The sequence below is a fragment of the Brachypodium distachyon genome, chromosome 2 (genome assembly GCF_000005505.3).
Source record: "Brachypodium distachyon strain Bd21 chromosome 2, Brachypodium_distachyon_v3.0, whole genome shotgun sequence".
NCBI classification, from domain to species: Eukaryota; Viridiplantae; Streptophyta; class Magnoliopsida; order Poales; family Poaceae; genus Brachypodium; species Brachypodium distachyon.
The window spans coordinates 39,179,975-39,198,686 of NC_016132.3; the positions used below are offsets into that span (position 1 = coordinate 39,179,975).

The 18,712-nt window shown below is 45.4% G+C and overlaps 3 protein-coding genes across 6 annotated transcripts; 2 read left to right on the plus strand and 1 right to left on the minus strand.

Annotated features, from left to right (window-relative positions):
* The first annotated feature begins 4,059 nt into the window (after window positions 1-4,059).
* Window positions 4,060-8,110, plus strand: LOC100822631. Of its 2 annotated transcripts, XM_024459040.1 has the most exons (15): window positions 4,060-4,475; window positions 4,664-4,854; window positions 5,191-5,315; window positions 5,421-5,529; window positions 5,614-5,757; window positions 5,866-5,970; window positions 6,219-6,302; window positions 6,424-6,539; window positions 6,633-6,734; window positions 6,818-6,931; window positions 7,050-7,106; window positions 7,219-7,285; window positions 7,368-7,421; window positions 7,521-7,595; window positions 7,693-8,110. In XM_024459040.1, the coding sequence occupies exons 3-15, from the start codon at window positions 5,287-5,289 to the stop codon at window positions 7,840-7,842; spliced, it is 1,206 nt and encodes a 401-aa protein (XP_024314808.1). In that variant the 5' UTR covers window positions 4,060-4,475; window positions 4,664-4,854; window positions 5,191-5,286; the 3' UTR covers window positions 7,843-8,110. The 2 variants fall into 2 exon arrangements, with proteins under 2 accessions (XP_024314808.1, XP_014754741.1); XM_014899255.2 differs by lacking the exon at window positions 4,664-4,854.
* Window positions 8,111-8,385: 275 nt separating this feature from the next.
* LOC104583266 lies at window positions 8,386-12,945 on the plus strand. 2 transcript variants are annotated; one of them, XR_002963172.1, is made up of 10 exons: window positions 8,386-9,238; window positions 9,875-9,930; window positions 10,006-10,088; window positions 10,338-10,416; window positions 10,914-11,024; window positions 11,514-11,623; window positions 11,739-11,822; window positions 11,933-11,999; window positions 12,324-12,361; window positions 12,575-12,945. XR_002963172.1 is itself a non-coding variant. In XM_010235099.3 (9 exons), exons 1-9 carry the CDS (start codon window positions 8,401-8,403, stop codon window positions 12,643-12,645), a joined length of 1,470 nt encoding a protein of 489 aa, XP_010233401.2. In that variant the 5' UTR covers window positions 8,388-8,400; the 3' UTR covers window positions 12,646-12,945. The 2 variants fall into 2 exon arrangements, 1 of the variants encoding a protein (XP_010233401.2); XM_010235099.3 differs by lacking the exon at window positions 11,933-11,999 and having other exon boundaries at window positions 8,388-9,238.
* Window positions 12,946-13,122: 177 nt separating this feature from the next.
* LOC100828692 (protein DEHYDRATION-INDUCED 19 homolog 6) lies at window positions 13,123-15,068 on the minus strand. Of its 2 annotated transcripts, none has more exons than XM_003569062.4 (5): window positions 14,830-15,068; window positions 14,010-14,122; window positions 13,855-13,932; window positions 13,507-13,742; window positions 13,123-13,398 (listed from the first exon to the last, which is right to left on the minus strand). In XM_003569062.4, exons 1-5 carry the CDS (start codon window positions 14,906-14,908, stop codon window positions 13,284-13,286), a joined length of 621 nt encoding a protein of 206 aa, XP_003569110.1. In that variant the 5' UTR covers window positions 14,909-15,068; the 3' UTR covers window positions 13,123-13,283. The 2 variants fall into 2 exon arrangements, with proteins under 2 accessions (XP_003569110.1, XP_024314809.1); XM_024459041.1 differs by having other exon boundaries at window positions 14,815-15,068.
* Between the last annotated feature and the right edge of the window lie 3,644 nt (window positions 15,069-18,712).

The following is an 18,712-nucleotide window of genomic DNA, read 5'->3' on the forward strand; positions in this document are numbered from 1 at the left end:
GGAGGCTCAAGCTGGAAAGCCTAGGAGTCGCTTTTAGCCCATTTAAAGCAAGTGTTGAGTAATAATGGGCCAGGATCCTATGGATCAGGCCTCCGGGGTCAAACATCATCATAGTAGAACAAGGCAAAATATTTACTAGTACTAGGTTCTCTCTTGCCTCCAAAATTGTCTCTGAAAAAACAGGATTGTTAGAAAGAGGATATCCTTTGGAGAGGTTAGCTTTGGCATTCGACTACCGATCGTGGGCACGTGATTGTTCATAGGAGGTTCCGAGAGAAAGCTTAATCGGTGTTGAAGAGTGGATTCGGAGCCGGTGATAACTTTGAAGGGATATTTGTTCTCCAATTTGTTTATATTGTTTATGTGTATAATCATTAAAATCATATGGTTGCTAAAATACAACTGCTTGGCTCGACACGTGTATACAGTGGCATTGGCACGTGTTAGCTAGCGACCATCTAGCGTCTCGTAAGACATGGACATTTTGTTGACTGAGTTTGCATGGTGGGAGGGTGTCCATCCATTTATTATTGGTGGAAGCCGAGTTCTACTGAGCAGGTTTCCACCGCATGCGAAAGTACAGTCTCGGTCTCGAGGCAAATCTTAGTGAAACACTACAAATTTTGAAAGCCACGGTGGAGCCAGAGTGAAACCGGCATGAGACATAGATGAAACTTGAAATGTGATCGAAATTTTACTAAATTTCTTTTCTGGTTTCGCTACATGCATTATCACTCTAGCTACTTCTATTAAATTCCAATTGTTCATTATCTGGGGACGACGGGCCTCACAAAAGCCACATCTATCTTTCTTACTCATACAATGTAAATCCTAATTTAGGTTCAGTTTGGTATTGTTGAACTGTGCTGCGCTGAACTTATTTTATAATCTATCGTGGAAAAGTACACACGAAAGTAGCGAAAAGTTGGTTAGCGAAATACGAAAATAACGATAAGCGATGGAAAAAAAGGAATTATGTTAATCCACTGCAATGCCAAACATAGCCTTAATCGGGTGTTGGGGCACAACCCCATTATTCCGAGTCGAATTTGCAGCCGATTCCGACTTTAGATAATGCTGGTCCTTATATCCATCGATAAATAGCCCAATTAGCGCAGCAATCACAACAACCATCAAATCAAATCACCGAACAAATTAACTTGGAACTCGCTCGCTCGACTCGATCCATTAACCATTATCGATCGGTCGTCTCCTGGATCGATTGATGGCCGGTGCCGAAGAAGAAGCTCAAGCTGCTGTTGCCGTGCAGCAGCAGAAGCCCCTGTTGAAACTGTGGGATCAACTAGACGTAGATCGGTACGGGTAGATAGCTCTACTGTGATAGAACATGGCATTCGGGTATGGGGCTAGAGAGAGAGAGAGAGAATAGAGGGATGTGTACCTTCACTTTGGGATGACAAGGAGCTTGACGGAGCGGCCATGTCGACGGCGAAGGTGAGCGGCGGCGGCGGCGGGGAGTGACGGCGGCGGCGCTTCCCGTCGCTTCTGCGCAGAACCCTAGATCAGTAGGGGTTGTCGGTGGGGGTTTTTGGCTACGCAGTTGAACCTCGTAACTCATGCCCCGACCCCCTCACCTCTTTATATTGCGCAGCGCGACAGGGGCCCGGCAACCATAATGGGTTGGGCGCCCCCGATCTGGGCGTGTTAGATCTAGGGCCCGGTGGGCCGGCCCACACGGTAGAGATCATCCTAACAGCCACGGCTATCATAAGCCCACATCAAGTTCATCCTGGCAACGAAAAGCGAGCCCTGCCTGACAGCCGAGGACTTCTGCACCCTGCGGGCCCACAACTCAGTCACCATCCCCGATGGCTTCCTAGCGGACTACGTGGAATCCAGGTGGCGCCACGTGGCAGAGAAGGCTGCCATCATGGAGCAAATCGACGCGTTGTGAGACGAGTTCCGCGTCGACCGTGCGGCGCAGCTCGCGGAGAAGGGCTACGTGGAGGTCGACGTGGACTAAAAAAAAAAGGAGAGGGCCAAGTCCGAGGCGTGGGTGAAAGAGCAGTGGGCCACGCTGGAGTGGAGCAAGTTTGATGTTTGCAAAGACGGGGATGAACTTGAAGGGTTCATGCGTGATTATGAAGACGGGGTGGTCGTCGATGATGGACTAGTACAAATGTTGATTATGAAGCTACTGATCACAAATGTTGAGCACTACATGAGATAAAATTAACAAAGGAACAAAAGGCTATATCAACATATGTAGCACTCGTGTATGTGCTACTGTCTCATTAATTCGCCTCGATTAGTCGACGAAGATCATGTCCTCCCGCTCCGGCCCGTAGTTGACGACGGCGCCCTCCGGGAGCTCCTCGAAAGGGATGATGATCAAGCCGTCCATCTCCAACCCCTCGTCCGGCAGCATGAACAGATTCAAACCCCCGATCTCCAAAAGCTCCATGGCCGACATGGATCTGCGGAACAACTAGGCAATTTCGAGGCTGGATTGGATTGGATTGATCGATGTTGGTGTGTGTGAGGAGGAAGAGAGGAGACGGCAGCGGCGGCGATGTTTTATAGGAGCAGGGGAGCCCAAGCTCTGTCGGAAACCGAAATCGGGTCCGTCTCAGATATCCTGCAATGAGGCGATTGGGCTTTTCCGGGCCGAGTTCGACTGGGCCCAAAACGAGGTGATTATTGTGTTTGGACTGGATCCAGGGGTGGGCTGCAAGCCATTAGCAGGGCCATCCCAGGCCCACTCTACGATGGTTCTCATTATTTTTCAGCTTTTTTTAACTGGATATTTTTCCTTCTTATTTTTTTTTTGCGCGTGCAAACTGAACTAGCACAGGCGGGTCTCCCCTATAAAAAAAACTGGTTTTTTTAGCAGCATGGTATATTGGTATAAGTCAATTTTGAGTTCAACCCATTTCTTCTTCTTCGAGATAACACCGAGCATAAACGTGGGTGTGTGTACGTTTATGAGCTACTCTCTACGTTTCATAATTCTTGTCGAAATATTATATGTATCTAGACGTTTTTTACGAACAGGTACATCCATATTTGAGCAAATTTGAGACAAGAATTATGAAACGGTGGTACCTCATAACCCGTTTTTTTTTTTGCCTAGTTTTACCTTACTAGAAGGATTATATGTCTTTAATGTGACACTCGGAACCACACAAATGTGGAGCCACACCCTTTTGTAAATCACTTCTAGAATTTTGCTATCAATTGAGAAAGGCTTCCTGACGCTGCTGAGAAATAGATATTCCCAAATGGCGTGTACGGCATAACGATAAACAATTGTGCTATACGTATGACAGATTTCCATCTGGTAACCGTACGATGCTAGGTGGCAGACTTGGGCTGAGACATCACGAGTTTCAAGGCAGAGCAAGGAGGACAAACGAAGAAAGGAAGCACCGTAAAACCAACGGACACAATTTCATCGTACGTGAAGCAATTTCGTTGTACTGAAAACTAGAGGATATATCTAACGTGGACACGAGTGGATGAATCTTTTGACACGGTAAAACGTTGTAAAAAAAAAGGACCAGGTAGAAGGCAGCTTGGTGTTCGGAGGAAAAGACCCGCTCGATTGAATTGGTATCAATATCATGGTGGCTTTTCCAAAAAAAAAAGGCATCATTGTCTTGATTTTGACGTGTAATAATAGCAATAGTAATTGACCATTGGTTGGAAGAAATCTCGTCGAATAACTACATCACTTTCACGACACACGGCAACCGACTTGACGCGCCACAAAAGCAGAATTAACAAAGAGCAGGCTAATTCAAACAAGTTTCAAACTTGCTTGGCCGGTTTCAGAAAATATTGGCTATCATCTACATCTGAACTAAAAGTTGTTGGTTAGCAGTTATCCAAGAGGAGAAACAAACCAGGTCTAGCTCATTAAGCAAGAGCCGGAACAAGTTTAGTTTGGTGCACACGCACACGAATCAGATGACCCTCGATGCATCCATCCCGTCCGTTCCCAAGATCGGACGGCTCATGGGCGCGGGAAACGCGGCACCACGCAAAACAATCGGTCTAATATAACCGGCTTCTCCGGTCCACGTCGGTTAGAAACAAAGAGGAAGGGAAGGAAAGAAAGCTTCCTCCTTTTTTCTGCTGCGTTCGCTTCCTGGTTCCACGGTTGGTTGGACTCCTCGCGTCATCTCATCTCGCCGTCGCCGTTCCCCTGCCTGCCTGCCGCGTTTCGCCCCACGACTTCCGCCCCCTCCACCCTCCTCCTCCCCTTCCTCCGCATATATACGCGCGCCGTGGGCAGGCGGTGCCTCCTGCGCCGCTCCGCTGCTCCTTCCTCCTCGCGCCGCCGCGCAATCGAAGCTGCTTTTGATTTGGTTGGTGTGTTCGGTGTTCTTGGTGTTGGTTGGTGGCCGATTCGAACAAGCGGGATTAATTCGGCACGGGATTCCGCGGCGCCGGCGATCTTGTCTTCCCCGGCTCAGCGGCCAGGGGAGCTGAGCTGAGCTGCGGCGGCGGAGGTGAGCGAATTGAATTGAGCCTTTACTTTGTCGGATCGTAGGGCGGCCGGCTCTATGCAGGCTGCCGTCGGAAAAGATCTTTCCCTTTTTTTTTTTTTGCCCCCACAACTTTTTTCGAGAACAAGAAAAAGAAGATGCTTTTTTTGAGTGGGGAAAGTTCCTTGTTGATGCTGGTGGTGGGTTATTAGGTGGAATTGGCTGGATTTGGAGCTGGAGTTTTGGGATATCAGATGGGGACTTGGCTTACTCCGGCCGTTTGGATATTTTTAGCATCGTACTGCTACTATTAATAAACAAAAGGTTTACTAGTTTCTATGTTGGGAATTTGAGTCTTCTTCTTCTTCTTCTTCTCCTGCTGCTGCTGCTACCTTCTGCTTCTGTAAGACTCCCAAGCCAAATCTTAATTAATCCGCTTACTTTTTTTTTGAAGTAGGAGGAATCCCCAGGCGTAGAAGCATGTTCCTGCAAGGGGGGATTTAATTTATTTGTTGGACGTTCATTCTGTACTAGAATATTGTAGTTTTGTTGCTTTTGAGGTTGCGTTGCAAACTGGGGATAAGTAACAGTCAGCGTCTTCTGTGTTATTAGAATATTTCCTGGTTGATCATTAGTTCGGCATGCGTGGGTTAAGCAAATATTTGATATTAGTATATTCCAAGACTTGTAGTCCTCTGACGGAACCTCTCGCCATGGATTTACCACTGTTTTCCCCCAGGATTTCATTTTGACGCGACTCCAGCAATATGAACAATGAGTAGCAAAATCTGCTTGCAACTGTCCATCTCTTGTGCTTGCATTCTTGTACTCGATCATGGCGAAGCTCTCAGCTGTTGGTCGCAGGTATTTTACCTTTTTTATTCTTTGGGTCCGTTGAGAATTAGCTTCCCATTTTCCCCGCAGCTAATACTTCCCCACTTGCTGTTTCTGGCATGTTGATGCTCGCAGCATACTTAGGTTTACAAATGAAAGCATGAGGATTGTTATGGTAACGGTTATTGGAGTGGTCTTGGGATTCTTTATTGGGATTTCATTCCCGTCCGTGAGCATAACAAAGGTATAATGGCAATTTTACCAGAGTAACTGCATTATTTTAATTGATTGGAATGGAGTAACTTAATTTATGTTTTGAATGTGTCAGTTACACTTCCCATCCAGCTTTGTTTCATACACAGAAGAAAGTCACCCTGAGATCACAACCCAGGATTTACTTGATCATGCCTGGACTTCTGCCAGAAATGAAACGGATAACAGTTCCGAATCAAACTCAAACGATACTTTGAAGGTTTGTTCTATGACTTGTTTATTTTGACAGAGTGACAGACTACAATTGTCACTGTTTACCTCCGATACATTTTGTTCACTAAACAATGATATTTCTTATTAATTGTAGATTTATGTCCCAACAAACCCCAAGGGTGCAGAGAGGCTAGCACCAGGCATTGTTGTGCCAGATAGTGACTTACATTTGCACAGGTTGTGGGGAAACCCAAGTGAGGTACATTTTCTTATGCAGCATACTCATATCATCCAACTGATACTCACTTCATTGGAAGTGTTTTATTACTGAATATCTTGAGAAATGTTCTGAATTCCTAAAACCTCATCTCATCTCATCCCTAGTCAGGAAATAACTTAGTAACTTCACATACTAGGTCTTCAATTAACTGAAATTAGAAGACCTAAATTGTGCAGCCTTCTGAAGTCTGGTGCTTGGTATGCTGACAGTTGATCTCAAATATGCAGGACCTTCCATTCAAACCAAAGTACCTTGTGACTTTCACTGTTGGATATGCGCAGAAAGAAAATATAAACAGAGCAGTGCAGAAGGTAATGCTGTTCACAACTTATGAGGCGAACAATCAAAATATTACATCCCCTGGTTTTGATAGCAAACTGAAGCCACCATTTCACTTAGTTACCATCCTGATTATTTTTGTTTGTGTTGCAGTTTTCTGACAATTTTGCTATCCTGTTATTCCACTACGATGGCCGCGTGAGTGAATGGAATGAATTTGAGTGGTCAAAGCGAGCCATCCATATTAGTGTCAGCAAACAAACTAAGTGGTGTGCTACTGTGCCCTGTTGTACTTGCCATTCCTTGATAGTTTCAATTTTAAACTTGTTCTGTTCTAAACGCTTGTTTATGCACATACCTAGGTGGTATGCCAAAAGATTCTTGCATCCTGATATTGTGGCAGCTTACGAGTACATCTTCATCTGGGATGAGGACCTTGGCGTGGATAATTTTGATGCAGAGGAGTATGCTTCCACCCGTCATTTCTCCAGTCAATATTTCTTGATTGGATCAACTGACATATATACATGTTGATGTTGGATCACAGGTACATCAAACTTGTTAAGAAATATGGTCTGGATATCTCCCAACCTGGTTTAGAGCCTGACCGTGGATTAACATGGCAGATGACAAAACGAAGAGGTGACCGTGAGGTCCACAAGTGAGTGGAGCAGTTTTAATCCATAGCAATGTTGTTTGCTATTGAATATATTTTATCTAGCTATTTTATTGTCTGCAAAGGTTGACCTAGATAACTTGGGTTACCATTTTCTTTGCAGGAACACAGAGGAGAGGCCAGGCTGGTGCGCTGATCCTCATCTTCCACCCTGTGCTGCGTATGAGCTTAGCATCCTTGACTCCTTGTAATAAGCATGCTCAAACAATTGCATATAGATCTAACTGATGTATCCTTGGCTGCTATATGTATTTTTTCCACACGGTGTATAGTTTTGTCGAAATAATGGCTCCAGTCTTCTCTCGAGACGCATGGCGATGCGTATGGCACATGATTCAGGTATGTACATGTCATAGCAACTCGATCAGCACCTCTCTCCATAAACTTCCTCTTAATCGGTTGATGCTGCCTTTCGCCGCAGAATGACTTGGTTCACGGATGGGGCCTCGACTTCGCCCTCAGGAAATGCGTCGAGGTATCTTCATTTATCTCTAATTTCGCCACAAAACTTAACTAGCCCACTAGCAACTCTTCTTTCTGAACATACTCACCGAATGAATGTTGTTCATGACAGCCTGCTCATGAAAAGATCGGGGTCGTCGACTCGCAGTGGATCGTTCACCAGGTGGTTCCTTCTCTCGGAAACCAGGTACCAATCAAAGAGAAACTCAAAAGCTTCTTTCATTACTTCCGCTTTGCATATCTATCCATGACACTGTTGTCGTATGCGATGAATGAACTTGCAGGGCAAGGCAGAGCACGGGAGGCCGGCATGGGAAGGGGTGAGGGTGCGGTGCCGGAAGGAGTGGGGCATGTTCCAGACAAGGATGGCGGAGGCCGAGAAGGCCTACTACGAGATGATGGGCATAACCCTTCCAAACTCCACCCTTGTCTAGCCCCCCCCCCCCCCCCCCCCCCTTCTTCCTCCTCACTCACTCTTATGACTCACTGTCTTTCACTCCTCCAAACTCCTGACTCCTCGACCTTATTACGATCAGATCATTGTGTAAGTAGATGGCTAGTTGCATATATATAGAGCATATATGATGACGCTGTCAATGTCTGTCGTTATGTCGAATGATCTACCACTGAAATTGTTTTGTTGAGACGATGTAAATCATACGGAATTTCTGCAAGATATGTTCGTTCCAATGGTTGCTTCGATTCATCAATGCAATGTTTTTACAAGCTTGATTTGATAATGGTTTTGTCAAGAAGAGAGTATCCTCCGAAAGTCCCTCCCACATGTGTCTGCAGCTGGTCATAAAATGCAATTTTTGAACAGCCGCTAATCTTACTGTAAGTTAAATCACTGAATTCTGTTCACCACCAAAAACTTCAAGCAAAAAAATAATATGGTAGCTGATATTCTGGGCCGTCCATCGCCGATCCAACGGTCGAGTTCGGCAAAGAGAAGCTCGCCCTGGGGATAACGCATCAGACGGAAGGAAGAGATGCTTCGAGCCGGAGCCATGGCGGCGGCGCTGCACCTCTCGCCGCCGGCCCGCTTCCCCCGCCGCTTCCTCTCTCTCACGGCCACTCCATACCCGCTCTACTACGACCTGCTCATCCACCGTCCCGCCAAATCACCCCCCAGATCCTCCCCCTCCGAAGCCGCCGCGCCCACGCCGCCACCCGAGGACGCCGCCGAGCAGGGGCTCGACCGCGCGAAGCGGCGGTACCTGCGGAAGCGGCGGAGCAGGCAGTTCCCGGACCCGGACGCCGCCACGGGGACCAAGCCGACGACCACGTCGGAGATGGTGGAGCTGCGGCCCGAGGTGGTGGACTTCCCGCGGCTGCACGCGCGGGAGGAGGCGCTCTACTTCCACGACGCCTTCGCCATGCCCTGGGAGAAGGACAAGCACTACCGCATGCTCTACCGCCTCGAGAAGAAGTACTTCCCGGAGCAGTCCCTCGACAACGCATTCGTCGCCGCCGATGCTTCCGGCGCTCCTTCCGGCGCCGACAAGGGGCTCGTCTTCTTCGAGGAAGAGAAGATGGGGGGAGACGAAGGGGTGGTCGAGAAGAAGGAGGGTGATAAAGGGGTGGTGCTGGAGAGGAAGGTGGAGGACTTCTTCAGGTCCCTGAAGAAAGGGCCTGCTGGGGCTGGGGAAGCTGACCCAGTGTCGCCGAAGAAGAAGACAGGGTTGGGTTTGGAGCCTCGGCAGGTGAAGCGTGATGTGGAGAGGGAGGAGGACTGGCCGCAGCCGCACCTCGCAAGTAGGAGGACGGAGCTGCCGCCGAGGTGGGACGGGCCGACCGGGACCGTCGTGCTCATCGATAAGCCCAAAGGTGAAAACTTTTCTTCCGCTTTGATGATTGGTCTCATAGGAAATGGTGTAAGATCGCGTAGGCCATGTCAGTATGCCTGCATCAGTGCTACGTTGTTGCTGTTTGGGATTACTACCGCAGGGGGAAAAAAATACTCCCTCCGATCCATATTACTTGTCTCAAATTTGCCCAAATATAAATGTATCTATGGCTAAAAAAGCGTCTAGATAATGTAATATTTCGACAACTAATATGGATCGGAGGGAGTATTAGGTTTGTGGTATGCCAAAGATGATGCTAGTTATCTGCATAACACCATGTAAAAAAGGCAGCATTGCGTTCACCGAATTGGAGGCTATCTTGCAGAATGGGTGGGTTTAGATGGACACGGTATATTTGTATTCAGATGTATATGTACCATTGCAGGTTTACGAACAGTTCCAAATTTCGGTTTCTGATCTGGAGAGAAAAGGGTCCATGCTATATCTAGTTTGGAATTGGCACTTTTAGTTAGTGATTTGTTTGTCTGAGTAACCTTACTGTGGCCTGATATTGTAACAGCACCTGCTTTTTTGTCACTTTTCTAGCAAGTAATGTAATTAGTAGAAAATTGTGATTGTAATGATGTAAGCTGAACTTGTCTTCCTACCAACTCAGGATGGACTTCATTTACTGTTTGCGGAAAGCTGCGGCGTCTAGTGAAAGTGCAAAAGGTGATCCTTAGTTATCATGGTGCATTAATGTGGTTTTTGCTCCACAGACGATATTTATGGTAGCTACGATTGCAGGTTGGTCACGCTGGTACTCTGGATCCTATGGCGACTGGATTGTTGATTGTTTGTGTGGGCAAAGCAACCAAAGTTGTTGATAGGTACTGTTTTATCCTCTCTTTCAGTGAAATCACGGCAGTTACTGGGAAAACCTTTCCTGTGACTTGTCTTATTTCAAGTTGTTCTAGATTGTTAGTGTAAAAAAAGTGTCAAACGTTGTTTTAGATTGTTATGACTTGGAATAAAATAAGAGTCTGAAAGAATTGGACTGGATGCAATTTGCAGTAGTCGCTCCCACACTAGCATTTGTTGAAATCTATTTCCTGAACAAAATTTTTATGCTTCTGAAGATACCAAGGAATGGTTAAAGGCTACAGCGGTGTTTTCCGACTTGGAGAAGCAACATCAACTTGGGATGCAGATTCACCAGTATGTACCTTAATATCTTTACAATGTCTTCTCAGCATTCTTCTGTTTTAGGAACTGCCCAATCCGATCTACTTTTACATTGTATATGAGGTGGAAGTATCATAGAAAACCAACTTATTTGTTGCACAGTTGATTATGCTACTGTAGGATTGTTTATTAAATGTTGCTACAAATGGAAAAGTAGAGATATTATCCTGAAAAAAGATCTTGATGATCTTATTGACTGGTGTGATCAGAATCTGGTTATACAAAAAAATTGTTGATCCTCTGACTTGTGAGAACCTTGATTATATGTTTTGCTATTTAAAATGCCACAGAAATTACAAATTAGTTTGAAGCCCACAACATATGAGATGCAGACCACCCTTAGGGTGTAATCATGTAACCTAGTTGGTTGGGGCACTAAATCAACCTTTTATTTTTACATTACCTTATCCAAATCACATGCTTTTTAGCTTCTATATGACAATTATGCCTAACCATCCATTTCTGATCAGGTTATTCAGAGAGAACCATGGGAACATATTAAAGATGAAGATATTAGAAAGGCAGCATCATCATTCATGGGGGAGATATGGCAAGTTCCTCCGATGTTTTCTGCCATTAAGGTGCATTATTTACTTGTATATACTGAAGCTATTGTCTGTTCCTTGTAGTTTAAGTGAGTCTGGTACTAGTGTGTGAATCTCAGACTTTTTATTATGTATGAATGGATGTGCTGAAACTTCGATGGTTTGCAAACATGTTCTACATTTCTTTTCTGTCTACAGACCCTTCGAATTATATCTACGAAAAAGGAGGAGGTTGAGAGAAAATAGTATGAATATATTTTGCACTACCCACTTGCCATTTGGACATTTGTGTTTAGTTTATCCGGTCATGGAATGTAGAGTTATCAGTATCTGTACTCTAGGCTGGCAAGAGGACACTGAACAATAATAACCTATGATGCTTAAACAATATGACTTGAAATTGTTATGTCTTCATGTGTGCCAGAACACAGTAGTTTTCTGCCAATTACTCATCGTAACAACCAACCACAATGTAATAGGTTCATAACTTGTGTTTCTTTGTTGACAATCGATCATCGGTACCAGGTTGGTGGTGAAAAAATGTATGACAAAGCAAGAAGGGGAGAAACAGTGGAGCTCTCACCGAGACGTATATCAATATACAAGTTTGATATTGAGCGCAGTTTAGAAGACAGGTATTCCTCCTTATTCCTGCCTTGAAATTCCAAGTGGATAATACAGATCCATATTTAAGTGTCTCATGACATGTTTGGACTCCCCTTTAAGATCAATTTGTTTGCATATCTACAGGCAGAATATGATATTTCGAGTTACTTGCTCAAAAGGAACATACATTCGGTCCCTCTGTGCAGACTTGGGGAAAGCGCTTCGAAGGTCTGCTCCATTATCCTTGTAGTGGGACTTTTTGTGTGTTTTTGGCGTTTTGCACATATGCCATATAACCCAATAAGAGGGCTGAATTTTCTTTCATGGTTATTTCTTAGGTTTCTCAACAAGATTGTGTTATTAGGTCTGTGTGCAATATTCTTGTAACTCTTAGCATCTTACTAGGTCAGCAAATTGCTTTCCCCCCTTATGAGGATATAATTTATGCGCTACTAGTATTGCAATTTGCTTGTCATTGATCTGGAGGAAGACGTTCTTAATTAAGCTACTTTTTGTTGACTAGTTTCTGCTACTGATTCCATTGTGATGTAATATCTCAAAGGTCCCTTTTGCTATTTTTCTCCCAGAACAGTTAATGGTTCACCGTATCTTTCATATGAAAACCTATTAGAGTAATCCTGGTGTTCTAATTCACTGCCCTTGGATGTCTTCATCTCTTTTATGCTGGTGCACTGCCATAACTAAATCCATATATACATTTGCCTGCAGCTGTGCTCATTTAACTGCCCTGCGGAGAGACTCAATTGGTAAGTGGCCATCCTGTGTTTGTTTTACTATTATGTACACATGATTACCTAATATAATTCAGTACTTATTCCAGAAGACTTTCTGACTATTGTTGATAAGTTATATATGAGGATTATATCCATAGGCATTTTCAAGGCATATAAGCCTCTTTGGCTTGGATCAGTCAATAAAATGCGTATTTTAATGTCATTAGGTTTATGCTTGTTCAACAGGTGACTATTCGGTCAATGACGCTTGGAACTTCGATGAACTTCAAGAACAAATTACCAAGGGATATTTGTGAGAATTGGCCATGCCCTTGGGAAGATTGCATTGCAATCAAGAGCTGCTGTTTCCAGATATGTGGTGGAAGTGGAACTTAGCCCTGTGGTCATGAACAGAGGCGCGGATACGGCTGTATAGTCTGTGTAATCCGACGTTTTGTCTGATGTCTCCTTGTAATCTAGGAATTCATTCACTAACCCTCAACACTGTATGGCTGTCGCAGTTCTATGTTTTGCAAAATTGTAATGATGCATACTGGGATGCAGTTCGTCTGTGGCAAATTTTGATGTTCAATATACATGATGGATTTTTGATCAAATGGAATGTGATTAGGCCTAACTTTTTGCTTCTGTTATGTTATGTACCTGCTGGATGTTTCTTCTTTGTTGGGACTGTTTCTGTTGTATCATGTACACGTTTGATGCAAAAAAATGTCAAATGGAAATAATGAAAAAGGGGTCACAGAACCAATTTCTCCTAGGAAAAGACATGAAGATAACGAAAGCTGAGCCTAAAGGATTAAGATTGATCATTCAGGTATCCAAGATTGTAGGTATACATGTGCCAAAGGTCAAGCTTAGCAAAAAATGACACATTGCTCTGCATATCCAAGATCCTGAACAGTCCCAGTCAAATGCTGAAATGAACCCTGGAAAATCAGTCTCCATCTGCTGAAATTGTTGTCATCACCATCTGCTTCACGAACTCGGTTCTCCGCAACCTGTCCTTAAGATCCTGCTTTGATGCATCATCCATCACAACCTGATTCAGCCTGCAAGCCAGAAGAAAAAGCGGAAATTGGAGCAGTCAGTCACCATTATTCAGATTCAGGACCATCAGGCATGCTCTCATGCTCCAGCAGTGTATGCACAAACCATACCTCGGGTCAACCAAGGAAGGCGAAGCATGATCCTCCTTGGCTTCACCGGGCTCTGAATCGATCGGAGGCATGAAGCTGCAGATGAACTCGGAGAGCAGCGGGTCAGGGGAATAATCAGGAACTGGCTTGCCGATGATGTATGATGGTGCTTCAAAGTAGGAGTCATCATCTTCTTCATATGTGTCCTTGTCAGCTGCTTCTTGACTTGGCTTCGAAGAAGAAGAAGACTTTCTCCTCTGTTGATCGAAATGTCAATGTGAATGATTTGCAATGTGGTTTGCAAAATGCAATGCCTGTTCATGACCCTACTGGCAGTGATGATTGATCAAGTCATTGTGAAAGTAGTACCGTCAGTAGATGTGAGTGCTGATTCCTGAAATGTTCATCTGTGTTGGTCCCAAGGTTGTCGGCGCAGATCGGACAAACCTGAAGAAAGACCATTCGATCATCAGTGGAGTAAAGCCCATCAGTATCACCAGGGGGTGGACATACTATCTTCTTACAGCATTTTTCATGTCAAAGCAGTGCTCCTCCTGTAGATGGTCACAGAGGAAAGGAACCTCCACCTCAGTGTAACAGAAGGGACAGGGGAAGTACTCCCAACACTCATCATCTCCTGGATTTTTTTTTTACAGAAAGATGTGAATCAGTGCCTCTAAAGAAATTAGAAAGTTCATGCAAAATGTATTTCCTCAACAGCATTATGGAAGATATGTCTTCAACTTACTGGGCATTTCTATGCTCTGTCCAAAATAAGAAAAGGAAAATTCACAAAAGGCATGGACCTTAAAGCTACTGTGAGCCAACTACCTTATAGTCCCAAAAACTAGAGAATTTTTCAGAAATGGTCTGCTGGAGTTAATGTCGTATGGAAATATATGAAATATGATATAATCCCGCACACAGGAAAAGAGTCTGTTCCCACTTCCAATGGAACAGAAGATAGTCAGATACACACTACAGAAGGTACCCGTCATAAAATTTCTCAGATTTTTTTTTTGAAGTTAATGTTGGCAAAAGATCAAACCTATGCAAGAGAAAGTTCTCAAGAAACCAATAACCAAAACAAACATAAGAAAAAAGGGCCAAGAGCCAGAAATCTGAGAACAGAAAAAACTGCAAGAACCAAACAGAGCTGACCACCCATCTGCAAGAACCATTCAAAGAGCTCGACGATGGCTGACTGTCCAGGAACTACAAATTCTTCTGAACATCAGGCAATTGTCCTAGAAAAGTTTCACTGGACGAGAGAAGCAAACAGAGCAGAGACCAATCTCCAGGGAGGGGAACAAAGATGGCAAAAAAGACCTTGCAAAGACAGACCTGCAGCTTGATGATGAGGGTGGCCATGGAGGTGCTGGCTCCCTGTTAGCAGGAAGCCATGGTGAGCCTCAACTTCCATCTTCCCCTCGCTGCCACCTCTCAGGCTCTCACTACTCTTCTTCTCTCTCTTTCTCTCTGTATCCTCTTGTTCACCTCAACAGAAACACATGCAAAAGTAACAGAAAAGGAGAGAAGGTGGATAGGTCAGTCTTTGTTGCTCCTACAGGTCCTAGCTAGCTCCCCATGTGTATTTATATATTAAGCTTGCGAAGAGCCTCCTTGCCTTTTTGGTTGCAGGAATATTTTCTGTGTGACATCTTCAAAAGCAAAAGTGAGGCAAAAGCTGATTAAAAAGACACTAACTAATGGGGGCAGGTTAGGTGAGGTTTTAACTTTTCCTTAGGAAAGAGCTGTCAAACATGAACTGATTGTTTCTGAGTTGTTTAGGCCTGTAGTTCTCCTAATGAATTTGTCTTTTGAGCCAACTTGGCATGAATTTGTGTATAATTATATATGTGTGCACAGAATAGTCCATGTGCTGTGAAAGTTATAGAAAAAAATCATATCAAGGATCTGATACATCTTGCTCTTATCCTACAGGTCACTACAGTTTGGATTAAGCATGCACTTTGAGGTTCTGAATTCTCAAGGCATTATTTTATTCTTTTTACTTTTGTCAGCTGCTGCCAGCAAGGCACGTCCCTTTGTAAGGAACTCTGACACAAAAGATTATATAGAAAGTATAGAACATTGGGAGCATGTGGCATGTGGATAAACAAATGATGTAAATATGACTAAATAAACAATGAAGTTAGAGATTGATGTGGATTAGTCACGACCACAGTCCTTTGGGTACCCTGATTTAATTGTTGATTCTGTCCTCTCTTTTCTTCTACTTGCCTTTTCTTTCTCCCTTTTCGATAAACCTTTTTGGAAACTTGGAAGCCAAGTTTAGTTGAAAAGTGTCAACAAAAGCTATGCACATACAGCATTAAGATATTAGAGCTTGGCCATTACTATTAATATGTATCTTCATGACCGACTTGTAAATACAATTTTTTTCACATGCCACTTGCCATAAAGAAATTTCACCCTTTTTTATTGTGATAGCAAAATAGGATTTACGAATTTTCCATGAATGACATATTTAGTATAGATTGTTGATGAGTAGTAGTTAAGAAAAGATTCAGAAGCCTTTGCAGTTGAATTTGGACTGTCTATTTCTAAAGCATGTTTATGTAGGCTGAAACTTATGCACATTAAAAAAGGCTCTGAATTCAGTGAGTTGGGGCATTTAGGAAGCCCATGCTCCATATTCCCCCTCTTTTTCGTCCCATGTTTTTCTGCGAGCAGTGGTGGAAGAAGAAGTGTGTGGCAGTATCTTTCATGGTCACCAGCAATCAAAACCTGAAAGGCATCCAATCAGACCTGAAAGGTGTCCAAATAGGTTTATTCCTCTCTCTCTAGTTCTCTGCCCTCTCTCTCCAGAAAAGGGGAGTAGCTCTCCCTCTCTCTCTAGAATAGGTCTCTCTCACTCTGTTCAGACCTGTGTGTCTCTGTCACAGGGTCACTCATCAGCAGCCAGCAGGGGCAGTGGAGTGATGTGCATGTGCTCAGCTCAGCTCAGCTTTGATTCTCTGGGAGAGCAGCTGCTCTAGCTAGCAGCATGCTTGTGTTGTGGGCTTTCCATTGGACCTATAAACATTGGACAGGACATACATTGTTTTCCTCTTCTCCTGTCCCAGCACCGTGTGGTTTATTTACATCAAATGATTTTGCCTTTTGTTTGTTTGATTCCTGCATCATGTGATCGACCGTGCATGATGCTTTTGTTTGCAGTGGGTTGTTGTTTGTTCGACCAAGTACTTGGTACGTTAAGGGTCTTTGTTTGAAGAATTTTTAAAACGGAGGATTGGAAAAAGGTGTAGAATAGCAAAGACATGTCTCTCTGGCTCTATACCTCTTTGGACTCAAAAATTGTAGAAATCTAATGTTGTTTTTATCACTTGATCGTTCGGTAAAAAAGGTTGTTTGATCAGGCTGTCATGTGGGGGCGTACCTATCAGCGTAGGGCTCGCCCTGCTGCAGGTCCTCAGCCTTAGTTTGTGTTTAGTTCAATTGCTTGCTAGTTAAGTTAAGAAATAGGATCTAAGTCGGAAAAGTTTTGTCCCGTAGAAGGTTACCCTGCCGACCTAATCTAATTAGAGTTCTTTTCTTCTTTCCCAAGTTGTAATTGGGTATTTATAACCCACCCTAGTCAATCAATAAAGCAAGCAGAATAATTAGTCTAATCTCTCATCCCTTTCCTCTGCGCCCTGCGCCTCTCTCTCACCCCGATCTCCAGCCATAGGGCGACGTGGCTACCAGCCTCGCCCTCTAACCTACCATGACTACAACCTCCGCTCCAATCCACAGCTTCCTGGTTCCCAAGCACGTGACAACTTGATATCAGATTCATCTTCAATCCCCACTGCCGCCATGAGTCAACCTCCGCCCCCTCAAACCCTAGCCGAGCTCATCACCAAACAGCAGACAGATCATGATGGTGTGGTGGAGGCCCTCAACAACTTCGCCTCCAATTGGCAACTTGATGCAGACTAGCGCCGCGCAGATCGCCAGGCGGATGCCGCCAAGCTCAACGCCTCGATCAAGCAACTCACCGAGGTCCTGCGGTCCATTCAGAAACAGGCCGCTGAAACTGCACCACAACAGCGCGCGCAACACATGGCCATCCAACGCCTCGAGCAGGGCGGCTCGGCGTCGCGGCTGGGAGGCCCAAGCATCATGCCCACGCCCGGCGACAGGTCCCAGGCGGTGGATCTGACCCACAACTCTGAGAGCAGCGACCGGCCCCCACGCCTTTACAAAATCGATTTTCCCACGTTCGATGGGGAAAGCGATCCGCGTCCATGGCTGACGCGATGCAACTTGTTCTTCCTCGGTCAGCGCACACAGGAGTCCGATAAGACATGGCTAGCCTCCTACCATCTCATCGGCATCGCCGCTTTGTGTTATGGCCACCTCGAGACCAAGATCGGTCGCCCATCCTGGGAGACGTTCTGGCAACTCCTCTCCAACCACTTCGGGCCTCCCACACGTGCTAATCCATTCGGCGAACTGATCTCCCTCCGCCGATCAGGCACGGTGGTAGACTACACCAAGCGCTTCCTCGAGCACCTTTCTCAGATCCCCCCGATACCCGACTCTGAGGAACGGGACATCTTCACCAACAACCTGGGTGACCCCATGAAGACTCATGTCGAGATGATGAAACCAGCCACCTTGGAAGCGGCCATGGACCTGGTTGTCTCCTTCGAGCACCTCCACAACGTATCGGCGGCTACGGCGGTCTCCGTGTCCCAGCCGGCTCGTCAGCTCCGCGCCTCTACAGCACTAGTCCCCACCACTGCTGACCCCTCCAGCGTCACTCCAGCACATGTGTTCAAAAAACTAACAGCCGCGGAGATGGACGACCGGCGCGTCCGCGGCCATCGCTGCAAACGACTCTTCTACATCCAGTCCACGGACGACGACACCGACGACATTCAAATCTCCCTCCTCGCGGTCACGGGCGTCCACACTAGTGACACCATGTAGGTCCCCGTCGCATTGGTGATCGCAAGCTCGTCGCGTTGATCGACTCGGGAAGCACCCACAACTTCATCAATGAGGACATCGCTGCCACCGTGGGCGCCAATTTCTCGTCAGGCCGTCGCCTTCGTGTCACGGTCGCCAACGGTGACCACGTCACCTGCCGCGGCCTCCTACGGCACGCTGCCATCGTCATCGACAAAGAGCGCTTCATCGCTGACCTCCATGCCGTCCCATTGGGTGGCTTTGACGTCGTATTGGGCACACGTTTCCTCAAGACACTCGGGCCAAT

What these genes read in the sequence shown, in the direction of transcription:
- LOC100822631 (XM_024459040.1), top strand. Translation starts at nt 5,287, where the DNA reads ATGGCGAAGCTCTCAGCTGTTGGTCGCAG. An exon ending in CCCTCAGGAAATGCGTCGAG is followed by an intron (nt 7,422 to 7,520) that starts GTATCTTCATTT and finishes TGTTCATGACAG; the next exon opens with CCTGCTCATGAAAAGATCGG. An exon ending in TTCCTTCTCTCGGAAACCAG is followed by an intron (nt 7,596 to 7,692) that starts GTACCAATCAAA and finishes ATGAACTTGCAG; the next exon opens with GGCAAGGCAGAGCACGGGAG.
- LOC104583266 (XM_010235099.3), top strand. Translation starts at nt 8,401, where the DNA reads ATGCTTCGAGCCGGAGCCATGGCGGCGGCGCTGCACCTCTCGCCGCCG. An exon ending in GAGCGCAGTTTAGAAGACAG is followed by an intron (nt 11,624 to 11,738) that starts GTATTCCTCCTT and finishes GCATATCTACAG; the next exon opens with GCAGAATATGATATTTCGAG. An exon ending in TTGGGGAAAGCGCTTCGAAG is followed by an intron (nt 11,823 to 12,323) that starts GTCTGCTCCATT and finishes ATTTGCCTGCAG; the next exon opens with CTGTGCTCATTTAACTGCCC.
- LOC100828692 (XM_024459041.1), bottom strand. Translation starts at nt 14,908, where the DNA reads ATGGAAGTTGAGGCTCACCATGGCTTCCTGCTAACAGGGAGCCAGCAC. An exon ending in TGCAGGTCTGTCTTTGCAAG is followed by an intron (nt 14,123 to 14,814) that starts GTCTTTTTTGCC and finishes AAAAAAATCCAG; the next exon opens with GAGATGATGAGTGTTGGGAG. An exon ending in GCTTTGACATGAAAAATGCT is followed by an intron (nt 13,933 to 14,009) that starts GTAAGAAGATAG and finishes GTCTTTCTTCAG; the next exon opens with GTTTGTCCGATCTGCGCCGA.